This window comes from Meriones unguiculatus, chromosome 4 (genome assembly GCF_030254825.1).
Source record: "Meriones unguiculatus strain TT.TT164.6M chromosome 4, Bangor_MerUng_6.1, whole genome shotgun sequence".
NCBI classification, from domain to species: domain Eukaryota; kingdom Metazoa; phylum Chordata; class Mammalia; order Rodentia; family Muridae; genus Meriones; species Meriones unguiculatus.
The window spans coordinates 17,134,982-17,152,565 of NC_083352.1; the positions used below are offsets into that span (position 1 = coordinate 17,134,982).

General features: G+C 47.6%; 2 protein-coding genes across 5 annotated transcripts in view; both read right to left on the minus strand.

Moving 5' to 3' along the window:
* Window positions 1-451: 451 nt before the first annotated feature.
* Htra4 (HtrA serine peptidase 4) lies at window positions 452-13,243 on the minus strand. The gene is made up of 9 exons (XM_021657386.2): window positions 12,563-13,243; window positions 12,207-12,306; window positions 11,228-11,432; window positions 9,902-10,096; window positions 9,502-9,534; window positions 7,458-7,572; window positions 7,051-7,108; window positions 6,583-6,678; window positions 452-2,109 (listed from the first exon to the last, which is right to left on the minus strand). The coding sequence occupies exons 1-9, from the start codon at window positions 13,041-13,043 to the stop codon at window positions 1,944-1,946; spliced, it is 1,449 nt and encodes a 482-aa protein (XP_021513061.1). The 5' UTR covers window positions 13,044-13,243; the 3' UTR covers window positions 452-1,943.
* Window positions 13,244-13,338: 95 nt separating this feature from the next.
* The window catches only part of Plekha2 (pleckstrin homology domain containing A2), a 58,526-nt gene continuing 54,280 nt past the window's right edge, over window positions 13,339-17,584 (minus strand). For all 4 annotated transcript variants that reach the window (XM_021657378.2, XM_021657379.2, XM_021657380.2 and 1 more), the window contains exon 12: window positions 13,339-17,143. In XM_021657378.2, the coding sequence (XP_021513053.1) occupies window positions 16,778-17,143 (366 nt within the window). In that variant the 3' untranslated portion in view covers window positions 13,339-16,777. The remainder of the gene's footprint in view (window positions 17,144-17,584) is intronic.

Below are 17,584 nucleotides of genomic sequence, written 5' to 3' on the forward strand. Positions count from 1 at the left end.
CCTGCCTCTCTTCCTGTCCACCGTGAGATGAAAAATCCACACGCTCACACCGTGCTGGTCTGCCCACGCCACAGGGCCGGCCAGCCTTGGACTGAGCCTTCTAAAACTGGGACCAAAATAAAGCCCGCCTCCTTGAAGTCGTCTGCAGTGCTCGTTGTGATGTTCTAGAGACAGTAATTTCTTCATTCCAGTTATGTTTTGATAAACAATGGTAGGCATGTGTGAGTTAACAGAGTTGTCCTGCCTAAAATGAGTAATTTCCAATTTATTTACCCCACGTTATAAATGCTTATTCAAAAAGACTTTATAGGCTAGCGGGCACCTCATTAATCTCAGTGCTTGGGAGGCAGAGGAAGGTAGATTTCTTGTGACTTAGAGGCCAGCCTGATCTACATAGTGAGACCATGTTTTTTTGTTTTGTTTTTAAAAAAAGATTTTATACAAGTAACTATTAATTTTTAATTAGTAACTTTTAATTAGGTGAGATAAAACAAGGAACCCCATGCCCATGGAAACAAAAATTAAGAAAAATATATGTCTACTTAATAGCTAGTTCTAGGGTCAACTCAGGATATTTTAGGGGAATAAGGAGGAAACCCATTCTGTCCACACAAGTATGACAGTAAAAGTTTTCACAATGGATCACAGAGTTGAGTTATAGGCAGTCAAGTTTCTGCATTCCCAAGTCACTAGGAAGAAAAGATGTTCTGACTTATAAGCAGCTTTGAAATCTAAAAAGAACTATTAAATATAACATCTCAGAACAAGAGACCTGCTCTTCAGTTAGGTACAGAGTCTAGAGACAGGGTAGAACTACTCCACGTTCATTTCCATAGTAACTGACGTAAAAACAGATCGTTCAGGTGGCAAAAGTCCTGGAAACAGCATCATTTTGTAGAACTCTTCTTCCAAGTTTCTGCCTCAGCATCCGTGAATAGCATCACTGTTCTCACTAGAGATGACAACTATAAAAACTTTAAAAACTACACTAACTTCAGCCCTGCTTACAACTGGAATTCTCAATTCGTAAGGAAATATTTTTGAGATTAGTTGTGAAGAAACTAGACCCTGAAACTTGAAACTTTACATAAGAGATCCAGGCATGCCATATTTAAAAAAAAAAAAAAAAAAAAAAAAAATTCTGAAAGGCTCAATTGGTGAACCCTTGCCTAATGTTCACTGGTCTCTAGTTTGATTCCCAGCACCCTCCCAAGCCACGAAGGCTTGTAACTAAAATTAAAATATTACCCAAAATAAACCCTTTAAGCCGTGAGTCTGGCTTACCACAGCTCATTTTATAAAAATCTGTTTGTAAGCTCCATTAAAAGAAAGAACCTAGGTAAGAAGTACGTCTCTAAACGGTTCAAAAACCATTGTAATGCAAGAAGTTGTTCTCAGAAACACTGGAGGACCAAAATTATGACTACCGCTAAAATGATCATTTTGAGGGTACTATCCCTGTGTGGTAAGCTGATAGCATCGTTTGGTAACCTTTCTGTCTACAAACACTGACCCAAAGTGTGATAGAACCTGGGAAACTGGATATACAAAGGAGTATTATTTAAATACGATTGCTCTTTTACAATCCAGATTCAGGTTCTTAATATTTCCTAGGTAGATCATGTGTACATGTGTGTGACATGTCAGTTTGTGTCTATATAGGTTGCTGATTTAATTGGCAATTACCTGTTTTCCAGTTGTTTGCTTGTCTTTAGATTTTATCAGATTGGCACGGCTGTTTCCACTTGGCTTAGGAAGGTTTTTCCGTAGCAGAGAAGCACCCTCAAGATCCATGACAGTATGTGTGTTTGTGTGTGTGTTGATGTATGTGTACAAACATGTGCTCATGCAATCAAAGCATCCATTTTTCTTGGGCACACCTTTGATACAGACCAGGTGATGATGTAAGTGGTTTTGCTAGCCAGTTTCTCAAAGTAAGATGCTTAATTGATTATTTCAGGTGTGACTGTCAGAAACAAGGTTTGACTTCCTCGAAGCACAGTGATGGCAAGAAAGTCATTGTCCTTAACAGCTTCAATGACGTCAGTTGTGGTGCTGACAGGTTGCCCATTTATGCTGATAATTACATCATGGTCTCTCAATCCCGAGCTGAGAAAGAAAAAGAAAAGATGATCAGGCCAGGAGTGGTGACAAACACCTTTAATCCCAGTACTCAGGAGGCAGAGGCAGGTGAATCTCTTGTGTTCAAGGCCAGCCTGTCTACAGAGGAAGTTCCAGGACAGTCAGGGCTACACAGAGAATCCTTATCTCAAAAAAGAAGGAAAAGATGATGAAAGCGTAAGAGTTCTACTCATTCCCATGTGGGGTCAGTCTGTCTGTTTTGTCTGATTCACCACCACCACCACTGAGCTATCTGACTAATTTGCAGGCCATTAGACACACAAACCAAGAAGGTCAGACCAGCCTGAACCCTTCCAACTGCAAGAGCTGCTGGAAGTTTTGCCGTGAAGGCAGCTGGAAGAGAAGGATCCTCTGTGTTTCTGGTAATATTAATGTCCTATGGAATTCTGGGAGAGGCTGAGGCCCCTTATGCATTTGATTTCACTTGGAATGGACAGTTTAGCTTCTGATTTCTCCTCATCTCCCGCCTGTGTTAACCTCAAACATAACTAGACTCACTAGCAATAGTGCCAAGCCCAAGCCCAGACTGTTTTTTCCCCCCACCAGGAAGCCGTGCTCTGGGGAGTCTGCCTGAAGAGCCCATCCCATGTTTCTGGAACTGGAGCGTGATGAGCTGCTGTGTGTCCAGATGTTATGCTTCCAGTAAATCAAAAGCTGCTCAGGCTTCCAAGTCTAGATGTTTACAGCTCTGACTCAAGGCTAGTTCTATTCAGTCTTCAACACAGCGACCTCACGTAGAGTATACATTCTAGAGCAATGGTTCTCAGCCTTCCTAACGAGGCAGCCCTTCAATACAGTTCCTCATGTTGTGGTGACCCCAACCATAAAATTATTTTTGCTGCTACCTCATAACTGTAATATTGCTGCTGTTATGGATCTTAATATGAATATATGTGCTTTCCAATTGTCTTAGGCAACTTCTGTGAAAGGGTTGTTTGCTCCCAAAGGGGTAGCAATCCACAGGTTAAGAGCCATTGTTATAGATAAAAAAAATCTAGCTCCAAAAGCAGAGAGAGATAAACATGGACAGGCTGGTTGGCTGTGTAAAGGTAAGAATGGGCTAAAAGAGGCACATCAAATTAAACGACCTCGGAGATGCTATTTCAGGAAAGTGGGAAGATCAAGAAAAAAATGACAGTAGATTAGCAAGCTATGTGGAGTTTGAAAACTGTGAGGAGCAGAGGCATAGCTAAGTGTTTGAGGGTATGTTTCGCATGTACCTGGTCCTTAGTTCAATGGCCAGCACCAAAGGTTGGGGGTGGAAAGGTAATACAGTGGACATGAAGAGAAGGAAGGATAAAGCTACATGAAAGGAACCCTTACGAACAGGACAGTAGAGGACAATGACCTGAATGCTGTGTGGAGAAAGAAGAAAACTCAGCAATCATGAGCAGGGAAACGGAACAAGAAAGAAACTGCTGTGGCTTGGGGCCTACTGTGCACGGAATAGGAGGAGTGGGTTCACAGGATACGTGGCCTTTGCCCAGGTCTCACTGCTTTCAAGATTTTAAGGCAGGATTTGATCCCTTGTCTCTCAGACTTGAATTCATCTTCTAAGTGAAAATTCATCACTAAGTGAACTCTGCCTCTTAGCAATGAGAGTAACTACAGAATCAGGATGGTAGAGTGAATAAGCCAAGGTTCATATCTGCTCTCTGACCTCTGTGTAACAACACAGATGCCATCCCATATAAACAAGGACTGTGTCATAAGACACCTCAAACAACTCTAAAAACACTTTCGTGCCTGGGATATAACAAATGTTCCCTAAGTGCCAGCTGCTATTAGTATAATTATTCGTGGTCATTAAATGAGTGGATGAAAGCCAGCAAGGACGGACGTTGGGCTGGTGGAGAGTCCAGCAGCACTTCTCGCTTCGACCCCCATATGACCTACCTGGGAATCCTGCTTAAGATGAAGACTCTACTATGGATGTAGTCTAGTAGTAGGACACTTGTTTAGCACACAAGGCCCTGGATTCAAACCCCAGAAAGGAAGAAATAGAATTAAGAAGAACTGGGGAGAGGGCAAGGGTAGAATGGGTGGGGTGGGGGAGGGGAACGATAATCTGGCACAGTTCATACAGCTAACCCCAGCTGTGGGAGGTTTGAAGAGAAGAATCCAGAGTTCAAGACCAGCACTGGGACAGAGAGATAGAGAGGGGACAGGAAGGAGGAGACCAATTCAGGGGTAGGGCTCAAGCAGCCTCTCTGGCCACTGCCGAAGCTGCTGCTGACAGCACACCACACTTTGAGCCCAACTTACGGAACTGAGCTCCTGGTCTGGGATCAGAAGTTAAAATAAGGAGTTAGGGGAGGAGCCCGGCACATTAGGGGACCCGGACCGTCTAGAAAAGCTTATGACATGCCAAATTTAGTATCGTGAGACCTGACACTCAGCTGTGCTAAACTGCCAGTACCTATGATTTCTTCCAGCTCTGAAAGAGTTGCCAACGTCTCAACGGACTGCTGAGGCTTGAAAAACAAACCGTAAGCAGCAATGAAGAAAGGGCAGAGCCAGAATAACATCTGCCGATGAGCTGCCTCTCCCTGACGCTGAATAGCCTAAGGCAAAGCTGAAAACAGCTGTAAACCTACAACAGCTGTCCCAACCCTTGATCTAGTAATACAGGTGTCAGAGGGAAAAGTGCTTGTAACACAAGCACAAGGACAGTTTGGGTCCCCAGCACTGGGGAGGAAAGATCGGTGGCTCTCTGGAACTCTGGGAACATCCAGCATGACCTAATTGGTGAGCTCCAGCTTCAATGAGAGAACCAGCTTCAAAATACACGGTGGGGAGTGGCTGAAGAAGACAACACACAGAAACACACACACACACACACACACACACACGAACACGAAAACATACACATGAAAACCAAATACTAAATTAATACATAAGTCATTAAAAACTTAATACCATAAAACTTAGTTATTAAGTAATAACTACTAATATTAAAGGAGAAAGTTTAGGGCCTAGTGTACAGCTTTGTCTATCTAGAAAAGGGGAGAGGGGTTTAATTTGGTAATTCCTAGCAAAATTAATATTAACTTAGGCTATGACCCTGAGCCCCTGTCAGCGCTATTCAATATAGATGTAATTCAAGCTGCTTATATCACTTTAGTGTCATTTTAGAGTGGCTACCTTTAAAAATATAATCATGAAGTTTGCAGGCAAGTAGATGGAACGAGAAAGGATCATCCTGAGTGAGGTAACCCAGAGCCAGAAAGACATTTATGGTATATACTCACTTACAAGTGGATATTAGCTATATGACACAGGATAACCATACTAAAATCTACAGACCTAAAGAAGCTAAACAACAAGGAGGACCCTAAGAAGGATGTTTAAATCTCATTCAGAATGGCAAACAGTACAGAATCCAGAAGCGGTAGAAGAGGGGGAACAGGACCGGAGTTTACTATAGAGGGTCCTCTGAAAGGCTCCACCCAATAGGGGATCAAAGCAGATGCTGAGACTCAAAGCCAAACTTTGGGCAGAGCGCAGGGAGTCTTATGGAAGAGGGGAGGGTGGATAGAAGGAGCTGGAGGGGACAGGAACTCCACCAAGAGACCAACAAAGCTAAAAAATCTGAGCCTGGGGACCCTACAGAGACTGATGCACTAAGCAAGGACCATGCATGGAGAGGACCTGGACCCCTGCTCAGATGTAGCCAATAGGCAGCTCAGTCTCCATTTGAGTTTCTGAGTAAGGGGATCAGGCTCTGCCTCTGTCATGAACTCAGGTGCCTGCGCTATGATCATTTCCTCCTGGTGATACGGCCTTGCCAGGCCTTGATGAAGAGGATCCAGGCAGTCCTGATGAGACTTGATAAGCTAGGGTCAGATGGCAGGGGAGGAGAACTCCCCCTTTCAGGGAGCTAGGGGAAGGTATGAGGGGAAGAGGGAGAGAGGATAGGACTGGAAGGAGATGAGGGAGGGGCCTACAACCAAGATATAAAATGAATACATTGTGAAAAATAAATAATCAGATAAAGTTGTCTTTAATAGTGCATCCAATTTAATGCAATAAATCTACAATTTCATCATTTTAATAGAATATTTTGAAATTTTGAAAAATATTTGTGCTTTCCTATAAGCCTTTGAAATCTGCATAGTACATGCCCAATTTATCATTATGCTGTGATATCTTATCCAATGCAATAATTAACACAACGTATAGCCCTTCTGGAAGCGAAAAGGAAAATAAGAAAAAGGTTTATACTGTTTCTGATGTTTCTGTTGTTGTCATTGACATCAATTCAAACCAGTACAATTTTAAATTGAATTCCTGAATCACCCTGGCCAGGTTTCAGGAGCTCAGTGTACAATGTGTGTAGGTCCTGACAGGACACTAGTATTCAAGCCTAACTGTTCGGAGCTCAGCATGCTGTGTGCCTAGGAACAACACAGGAGGCTGGGCAAAGGTCTCTTCACTTACCTTGCAGCAGCCGATCCTTGAATCACTTCATATACAAAAACGCCAGAACTCACATCAGGGAAGTCTGGATCTTGCCTCTTCATTTCCTGAAGGAGGCTGGGAACAGTATGAAGGCTGGTTAGCAAGCACAACGTTCCCCCGGGGCCTGGAGAAAGACTTGCCCTCCCCTGAGACACCGCCTATCTCTTCCCCATCGGTTCAGCTGGAGACTGGCAGGCACCCAAGCAAATCCCATCCAGCCAGTCACAAGCCATCCCTGCTGGGTGCTGTTCCCTCCTCTAGGCCAAAGCTTTGCATCTCTGGACATGATGTAGCCCAACCAGAACGAAAGACTCTGGTACAGGCAGAGGAAGACACAGCCCCGCAACACAGCTGGTGGTCTGCACAGGGTCCTCGGAAGCTTTTGTTTTCTTAGAAGACTGCCAGGTGATGGCTTGTACTTGAGAAACACAGCTACTCAACGCTTACTTCAGAGTGAGGGGCAACATTCGAAGACCCAGGTATTTCTTCTGCAAAGGAGCCTTTCCTGGAAAGGAAAATCATGATGTGTGACTCACCACACGGCTTATTTCCATTTGGCACAGCTTAAGAGCCACCCAGATCCCATAATCTCTTGTTACTATGCCTGGCCTTCTATACCACCTGCTGCACAGAACATCTGCTTCACAGAACATCTGTGGTCTGCACAGACACATCTCCAGGCACTGGGTTCATCTCTAAACTGCATAACACAAGCATTTCTGCATATTGAGTTTTGTGCGTAAGTCCCAAATATGGTTCTCCAACCCCTGCTACCAGTCTTAACGCCATAAAGAAGCCATGCTCCAACAGCTGGGAGTGCACGTGAAAAGGCCAAATCCTCCACTCCCCTTTACCTTTCAACTGGCGCTCATGATAGTCTTCCAGGAACTGTCTGATCCGATCTGAGGGGATGGCAAAGGAGATTCCTGCAGTGACCTTCAGAGTGTTTATACCGATCACATCACCATCCTACAAGGAAAGAGAAGCCTGGTGTTAAGTCACGGTGCTCTTCAAACCTGACCACAGGACATTGGAACAAGCAGAGAACAGTTGGCACCGACCATGCAGAAAAGGCTATGGCAAGCATGGAAAGCCATTAACAGGAGCAAGAAGCAATCCAGAGAAAATCCCTGGGGTCCATGCCTCTTCAGGGTATACCCATCGTCAGCAGTGCAAAAAGGAAGGGCTGCCTCCAGGAAGCTCACTTGCCACAGCCTTCTCTGCATGGCTTGTGCCTGAGAGGAAACCAATCTCTTCTGATCAAAACAGGAGGGATAGGAAAAAATCCACTTCTTCATTAGGGAGGAGCAGATGTCAGAGTCCAGGACAATTAGTGTGACCAGGAAAAGGGGGTGGTGCTCCAGAGATACAAAAGTTACACTTTCTTCATGTTCAGAAGCTGCTGTAGAGTAGGTCCTAATCTCCAGCTCATTTTTATTTTAGTAAATCACATTAATTTTTAAAGGTGAGCTGCAGTTTACATTTTGATACAAATAAGAACACAAGGTGCTGAAGTGGCACTTTCCCCCTCCCCCAATAACCCTAGCACTTGAGAGGTAGAGGCAGGGAGACTCAGCTCAGTTCATGGTCATCCTCAGCTACATATTGAATTCCAAGCCAAATGGGGTTCTAGGAGACCTTGTCTCAAAAGCAGAACAAAAAACAAACAAACAAAAAAAACCCCACAAGAAGCATCCACCTCTTCACTACTTAACAGAAGCTAAAAATAAACACAGAAAAGGCAAAAAGCTGTTGTATCGTTGCTAATCAGCATCGATACAGTACAATTGTTCATCAGAACCCAGGTGACCTTCAGGAACCACCACGCTCAGCTAAGCCGGGGCTGCAAAGCCAAAGACACTCTCCTGTCCAGATCCTCTGCCACGCCTTAGCCTCTGTTAGGCAATGAGCACAGCAGAAAAAATAAGATCCTTTGCCATACCTTAGCCTCTGTTAGGCAATGAGCACAGCAGAAAAGATAAGATCCTTTGCCATACCTTAGCCTCTGTTAGGCAATGAGCACAGCAGAAAAGATAAGATCCTTTGCCATACCTTAGCCTCTGTTAGGCAATGAGCACAGCAGAAAAGATATTCCTGGTCGTATTAAAACACAGGTGGCAACTTAGCAATTCTGGAGGGTGGCCTGAAATTCTATATCCCAGCCCTGCTCTGCAAACTCGTTACATAATTGGGAAGATGGGCACAAAAAACTGGGCACAGTGCTGAGCAGGCATCACTCTGCAGACACAAGTTGGTTGAGTTGCTTGCCCAGCATGTTCAAGGCGCTGGGTTCCGTCCTGGGACTGGGGTCAGGGGAGGGCATATGCATGAAAAGAAAGTAAAAGCACAGAGATTTCAGAATCCTGAGCCTAGAAGCACTGGACTTGTGTGTTTACATGTAGGTGAGCAAGTCGAAGGCTCAGCATCATCAGTAGAGGCACTGGTTAAATTAGCAATAAAACACCCTGCCGAACAACGGGTTCTGGTTTGGCTTTCCTGCCATCTGTGAGCAGGCTGAAGACTAAAAGCCCTGTGTTTTATGATCGGTGTTTTTAGACAGTTCATATGCAAGGGGTCCTCAAGGAACACACACAACCCAGCACAGCCCATCTTCTAGCATGAGTCTGAGTTTAAGGCCCTGGGTAACTATCCAATGGCAACAGAAAACTCTGAAGTAAGCTGCAGCCAGGGTGCTCTGGGTGGGATGAGGTCACAGCCCAGCAAGACAAATCATCACAGGCTCCAAAATTTTCCCCAACCAACTACTAAAGACCCCAAAATAAAAGGCATCATTCCTTAATCTCTCCACGAGGCTGCCACCCAACTCTACGGCACAGATTTTGAAGCCTGTTTAAAGCTAGGAAGAAATATGAAGCAGCAAAGAAAATGGCCACTTACCAAGTTCACCAGCGGCCCCCCAGAATTCCCGTGCTAAAGACAAGTTGAGAGAGTCATCAGTTAGCAGACAGATACCTTTCTCCACATCAATTATACACAGTTCCTAGTGAGTTTTACCAGAGAAGCCTGCTTCCCCAATCCTAAAGTCAGGGTGGGTACAAGGCAAAGTAAAAGGACCCCACACTGCATCAAGGCAGTGACCTCTGCGACAAGCCCCAAGCGTGGGTGCCAGTTATATCTAACAGTCAGCTCTAGCAACAGGGCATCCACCCTCCCTTAGGGATGACCCCTGAGAATGCTCAGAAGTCCGAAGGGAAAAGAGATTGGCTCTGAAGTTTCCTTCCCGCTATACCCTTGACAGTATCTTCGGGGCTGTGGACGGCCTCCCAGAGTGACTCACGTTAATGATGGCATCCGTCTGGATGTAGTCTATGTCGGAATCCTGCAGCCCCAGCTCTTTGCCGCCTCTCTGTGTGGTGCTAACAATCCCCGCAGTGACCGTGTTCTGCAGAGAAAACGGGCTGCCCAGAGCCACCACGAACTCTCCAGCCCGGAGGTCGGATGATCTCCCCAGCAGCAAAACAGGAAGGTCAGTCTACATGTGGGGGTGAGAAGCAAAGATGGCGAAGAAGGAACACAGTCAACCAAAGCCGACGGTGACACAGTTGAACCAGCACCCTTCCTTCTTCCTCAGGTTCAGGTCCCACCAAACTCTACCTTCTTTAAGATCATTTCTAAGATTGAAATTTAAACATCTAGCTGCTAGAGGGAGAATCCCTGTGGTCCGAGGAACCCACCCTGCCACGGGCCAGCTTCACTGCAGAGCAGCCTTGGCTGGGGCAGATGTGGTCCAGGCCGGCTCTATAACCCATGCCAGGAGGGCAAACAATCAAGCATCGGCTGTTCCCAGTGGAGGGAGCATGAGGCCGCAGGGTCTCCTTTCCTTGGGGACTAGGGCGAGCTGTGTCCTTTCCTCTATGCGAGGGGTCCTCAAGCTTCTAAGGCTGCACCCCTTTAAGATAGTTCCACGTGTTGTGGTGACCCCCAACCATAAGATTATTTTCATTGCTACTTCGTAACCATAATGCCGTTACTGCTATGAGCCATAATGTAGATACCTCATATGCAGGATATCTGATACGGGACTCGGTGAAAGGGTCGGTCAGCCCAATGAGGTCGCGACCCACAGGCTGAGAACCACCGCTGTATCGTCCCGTTAGTACAGCAGGCTATAGGAGCCCTGGCTTTACTGTGCTCTATTCTGCTATCCCTTCTGATGAGGATAAAGTTTTTTTTTTTCTTCCATCCCTGGCCCCACTCTGGGTTCTCCTAGGACAATTGAGTCACTCGCCCTACCCAGGGTGGGGAAGGGGGCAGGGGAAAGGAGAAGGGGGTATGGGAAGAGAACCTGCAGTCTTCCCTGCTGCAGCTTTGGGAATTACATTCTTCATTTACAGAGGAGGAATTGAAAACACAACAGGTAGGGGCAGAAAGTGTGGAGGGAGGTGGTCTCGGAGATGTGAGGGTCAGTGATACTCTACATTTTAATCTCCACATCACCCATCACTTTGTTCTTTAAAAAAGAAGCCCGGAAGGAAAAAAAAAAGTGGGGGGGGGAGTGAACACACCCTACATACAAAGAGAAGGCATGGTGGAGGAGCACGAAAAAAACTATCAGCAAGTGAGCTCTGACACCCCAAATGTGACTCCGCTCTCAGCCACTCACTTTTGGCTCAATCTTTATCAGTGCGAGATCCAGTTTGTGGTCGATGTCTTTGACTGTGGCCTCGTACTGGGCCCCACTCTGGAGCTCCACCTGGATCTTCTGCTGGTTGGTGAGGACGTGGGCATTAGTGATGATGAGCCCGTCCTCTGACACGATGAACCCAGAGCCACTGGAGGCAGGGATTTCCTTGTTGGTGAGAGGCGATCTGTCCGGGAACAAGACGAGAGTGAGCGGAGGGGCAGGAAAGCCCGCGAATCCAGCCATTGTTTATGAGCCCCGGGAAGCCTCACTTTTATAAACCACATCTCCAGAAGTTTTCTCAAGCATTTTTTTCCCTTGCCCTGTCTACTTTCCATCTTCTTTGTGAACCACCAGTAGCAAGCACATCCTGGCCATTTTTTTCCAGAACAGAACTGAGAGTTGGGCCCCGGGATGCTGCTTCGGCCTTCAGATCCCGCGAGCATGGCAACCTGTGTGTCATCGGCTGCAAAGAGGCCAAACCTAGTGCCGCCGTGTCAGAACCTAGCTCTTAGTCTCCACTAACAACTGGCCATGTGACACAGAACAAATTCATTTCGCTCTCGGGACGTGGGTTTCCTTGCATGCTCATGACGGCTAACGCCAAACAAGGCCCCCAAATGCTGGCTGGCTCCTACGGCCAGCCATGTTTTGCTTGTGGGATATGGGAGAGACAGCAACACCAGGCACGATAAACTCATGCCTTTGTGTAGCTTGGATTTAGAAGCCGGAAGAATCCTGTGCTTGGCTCTTTGCTCTTTCGCGAAATAACATTTAGCAGTTTCCTCCCGGGAATCGGAGGCCTCCCGCATCCCTCGCAGGGGCTCTACTGCCTGGCCACAGCCCAGGCAACTCTTTGAACCTGGGTTTCCTCACAGCGTTTTCTAACGCACAGCCATCCCGCGCGGGGTGGAGGGGTGGGGGTGCAGGGGGGGCAGCTGGGCCTGGGCGCGGCCTTTACCTGCGGAACAGCTGCAAGTGAACCACAGACGGCGCCACCTTCTCCACCACCGCAGCGATAAAGTTGAACTTTCTCCGGAGCCACCCCGCACCTGCGGTCCCTGGGAAGAAACGGTCCGAGGTGAGGGGGCCGGTGGGAGTCCTCCTCCCCGGATGCAAGCGTCACGTCTCAAAAATTCCCAGCATCTCCCCGCCCCGCTCCCTCTGCAGGTCCTCCAGACTCGGAGATGAAAGGACCTGTCACACCACAGGTTTAAAGACTGGGAAAGGGAAACCCCGCGGCAACCAGTAAAGAGAACGCGTTAACCAGGCAAGCACACCAGGAACAACCTGGCGAAGAAGGGCCGGCCCGCTCACCTGGGTCCCCGCAGCCACCCTTCTGCACGGGCACGGCCGGGAGCGCGCCCCGCAGGCGCGCGGCTCGGTTCTCCTTCCGGAGTGCGCACAGGCTGGAGTAGGTGCGCCCGTCGCTGCCGCACACCGCCGCGCCCTCCGCGCCCTCGGCGCAGCCGCAGGTGCCCAGCCACGCGCCCCCGACGGGCTCCCGGGAGTACGGGGCGCCGCAGCGCAGCCCGGAGGCGCACGGCCGGCCCCGCGCCCCGCCGCACTCCTGGCCCTCAGCCGCGGCGCACACGCGGCAGCAGCCGCAGCCGTCCGGGACCGGCGCCGTGCCAGCCGAGCAGGTGGGCAGCGGCGGGCAGCGCGTGGGGTCGCAAGCCACGGGGCAGGGTAGCGGGACTCTGGACCTCCTGGCCTCCGCCCGGGGAAGAGGCACAGCCGGCAGCAGCAGCCACAGCAAGAACTGTGCTCGCACGGTCCACAGCGGCTGGGACACCATCTTGCTCCCAGTCCTCTTCTTCGAGTCCACTTTTCCAGTTACTTCACTCTGGGCTCACAATTGGCCTAAAATGAGCAACACTTTTTCCCCCGCTGCCAGCCTCCAGACGTTATAAGGGACAGAATCTGGCTCGCTTCTGCGCGCACACACCCATGTCACCCACCACCCATGCCACCCCAGGACAAGAGCCCTGAAGGGAGGGCCTACTCAAAAATAATAACAGTCATGGGACAAGTGGAAAACGTGACCGCCCACCCACGGCCACGAGATCTGAGCAGGAAAACACACAACCAGATTTCATATTTCACATTATTTTATTACAAAACAAGCAACCAAACAGTTTTAGAAAATTACGTTTTGCTACATACCAATTAGGAGATCATACAACGCAAGAAGCTGGAGTTTCCATGCGCTAAGCTCAGTGCTTGCGGGAGGTGTTTCACGGCTCAAACACTGGCTCAGACGGGGCATGCCACACCTTCATAAACCGAGCGCCAAGGGTCACGCTGTGTTTTTGCCAAATACTTTATTCAAAGCCTACCTAGTATGAGTGACTGTAATTGACCCTGACAGGCAATAACACACAGAGAGAACGGGGGACTGAGGAAAACAGATTTTGGAGGGAAAAAAAATCAAAGTTAAAAGAGGTGACACGGGAAGCTTAACTTCCAAAACACTGCCTTTTGCCACCTACCAGACACGGCTGTTTGGTTGGCCCCGAAAGCAGACTCACACCAACTGGCCGGTTACTTGTTTAGAGGGTCATTTTAGTCCTGAGGAGAGCATGTGTGTATTCTTAAAAGGGGAAACAGAATAAAACCAATTTGCTTCCAGTAAACTAGGGTGCTGGACCTCAAACCTGTCCTCAGGAGCTCAGCGTTCTACTTGGAAGCGGTCCCTCTCCAGGCTGTGGTCTCCCACGGCCTCATGGAATGAAAAAGGCATGCCATTCTTACCATCACCTGACCTTGGGTAAGCAAGTCCATGAAACCTCTCAAGAAAAATGGATGGTGAGTCCTTCAGCTAACCAAGAGCTATGCCTCGGAAGCTTTATAGAAGCTGTTTTTATTCCACAAATACAATGTAGTACCTTTTACAATCTAGAAATCCCTTTTAAACTATCCACATTCTGTGCTTAACCACAAACCTACACAGCATCACACCCCACTTCTCCCCCACAGGGCTTTATTTTGTACACTGAAAGCTAAAGGTTGAGGCACCATCTTTGGCTCCCATTAAAATTCTTCGGTAGGGTGGATGGTAGCACATGCTTGTAATCCAAGCACTCAAGAGGCTGAGGCAGGAGGATTACCAGTTTGAAGCTAGCCTGGACTACATATCAAGACTCCAGCAAAAACACAAGTTAAAGGGGGATGGGAATTAGTTATAAAACTGGCCAGAAATGCAGATAGAAAAGGACCTCTGAAATAAAACTTGGGAATTGAATGTTTTGGGGCTTCACAGAGATAACTGTATTTTCAGGACACCAAAACTGTGTTACCAGTGTTTTAAGTTGGAAGTCCCATATTTTTATTGGCCAGTTAGGGTCATGGAAACTCTGTACTTTCCCTTTATTTACATAATGCAAACTGCATTGTGTTTAATCTAACACAATCTATACACACTGAAACCTGTCAACTTTCTATGATGACCACTTGATGTAGAGTAATCGCCTAGCCCTAGGAGAAGGGCACACAGATTTTGCAATTTAAACGCCAAAGGATGACATCATTTCCGTGAGTCAGGCCATGTTTAAAGCCTTTCAGGAGTTACTGACTTATTTTCATTAGTTCCTCATCTCACATTGAGTCATTCTGCTGAGCGGCCAAAGAATTTTCTAGAGAAAGACAAAGGGTGCTGGGTTTTGAAGTAGGCTGTAACCTTGATCACTCATAAATAAATAATCCCCAATCCATAAAAACCAAAATACACAAAGATTCTTTTTTTAAAAAGTAGGGGGTGGAGGGAAACAAGATTGTGAACAGCAAAAGAGAAAAAGACCCAGTGGTTTGGGTTTTTCAGATCAGGAACACAAGGCCAAACTTGAAGTGGGGGACAGCTCCCACACACTAAGCTCAGGAGTCCAGTGTGACACCAGATCCAGGGTGACAGTCACATTGGAAGGGACATAGTTCCTCTCACACTGCGGAGTGTTATGCCTGTTTCTGCTTTTACATTAACTATGGACACAAAGAGTAGCAGCTGGCTTAAGAAAAAATGCCTCCTAGCCCCTTCTTAGAAGAAAGCTACACATTTCTAATTAAATTATGGTTAATTTATCCAGCTGATTAAAGTTACAGGATAGGAATGAGCCACGTCCTCTCTCCCTGTAAGAAATGGCCATAATTTTCCGGTAATTCACTTAAGGTTGATAGACAAATACTCCCAAAGGCACTGAAAATAGTATCTTGCCCAATGGAAAGAGCTACACCCTCAATTTTGGGTGGAAATCTAATCTTCTAAACTCTTCTAGAACCCAGGAAATCTCTAGCCAGCAATCCAGCCTCTGATTCAATTTCTTCATTCCCAGTTTCTATTCCATGAAAAATAGAATCATTGTCGTGTCTCTGTGTCTCTCCACTGGTGAGTGCGTGTGATCTTATCAGATCTCATCAGTCTCACCCACGCTGTATGCATGGTTTCATTTAAAGTCTGAAAAAGCAAGTCAGCAGGGTGCACTACACCAGCAGTTAACACTAGACAAAAGTTGGCCCGTCCTGAAACATCTGTGAAACAGCGACTCACAAGATTCGCCGTGTCAAAGAACTACCATTCTCCTGTCTGGAAAACATGGGTCAAGGATGCTCACTGGAATGAACAGTCACCTGTCTCCTCTCCATAGCTCGTTTATATAAATCTAAGGCTCTGAGATAGAGATTGCTCTAACACACAGACACACATACACTTGCACACACACCATACATACCCCCCACACACACCTACAGAGAAACCACTCTACACTTAACCATCACACACACTCAACATGGTTTCAACAGAAACGCCTGTTCCTGTCTCTGCAGTCATCACACTTAACACTGACTACCCCATCCTCGGGGCCTGACACAGAAAACAGACTGGTGGCTCTGCCCCCCCAGCCTGCAGCATTTGGGATCACAGAGCATCAAGAGGACAGCGCCATTCCCACAAGTGACTGTGGCAGCTTAATTAGCCCTCATGACTCACAAGAAGTCCCCTCTGGGAGGTGCCCTGAAGGGACTGCCTGGGTAGACTCTCCAAAGTTCACTCTGCTGTGCTCGCCAGAGCCTAATGACTCCTCTCAGAGGGATCCCAGTCCAGACGTTACCTGAGCCTCCCACACCCGGTGGTCACCCTCTGCCTGATCCCCAGGCTTCAGCCAGCCAACAGGGGCAGATGAAACCAGCTCGTATCCTGAGATCCTCTACACAGACCAGAAACAAAGCCAAGAAGATAACAGATATAGAAGAGGGGGGAAAAACGGTTAGGGGTGAAACTAGAGTCTAACCTCCTCCAGACGGGAAGTATTAAAACTAACCCCTCACTAGGGATCCTGGGGGAAGGAGGTCTCTCGAGAAGTAATGGCGTATGTGGGTCTAACCTGGTAACTGTCCCCTGTTAAATAAACTGCCGATAATAACAGAAGCAAAGCCAGATGGATGGGGCCTCCACTGCAAGTGCCATTAGCCTCTGTCCTCCACCATGGCAGAGAAGATGAGTCACAGCCCTGCCTCTCCTGCATGCCAAAACACTGCGCGTCACACGTCAGAGGTCCGTATGTTTTCGTCATCCAGGTTGAACACAAATGGCTTCTCCTTGGGGTGCTGGGGCTCCGACCTGTGCCTGACTCGAGAGCTGGCCAGCACCCCTGTGGTGTTGCTCTCCCCGGGGTGAGGCATGAATAAAGGGTCCCCTGCAGCGTTCTCTGCTGACAACAGCTTTTCCCCAGGCTGGGGGACAGGCGTCCAGGGTTGCCAGGAGGAGGCCACGGAGGGGGCCTTACAGAGGGCTCTTTTTTCTTCCGCTGGGGGAGGCCGCCTCCTTGACAAGATGGAGTTAGGCCCGCTTGCAAGGCTGGAACTTCCAGGTCGAGTCAAAGAAATGGATCTAGAAAAGGATGGTTCCTAGAAGCAGAAAGAGGAGAAAAAGATGAAGTAAGGGGTCTTCCTTACAGGGTGTATCCCAAAATCTCAGGAAAAGCACCCACCCAGGATCACCAACTCCAACAGGGACACTTGGCTACAAAACTCAAGTAAATGCATGGAAGTCGGGGACAGCTACAGTTCCAGCTTCCCAAGATGCTAAGCCAGGAGGGCGGTGTGAGCTAGTCTGGGCCATACAGCAAGACCCTCCTATTCAAAAAATAAGTAAATATACACATATTTTTTTTAAAGACATTAAGCAGAATTCACTCCACGTGTTTGAGGATCTGCCTGACACTGGACTTGTAAGTCACATCAGAAACTTCATGTCTCTGTCGAGCCTCATGTCAAACCAGGGGGTGGGGAGGGGCAATGTACCCACATAGCAGAGAGAGAAAAACAACTGAGCCAGCCTACAGCTCA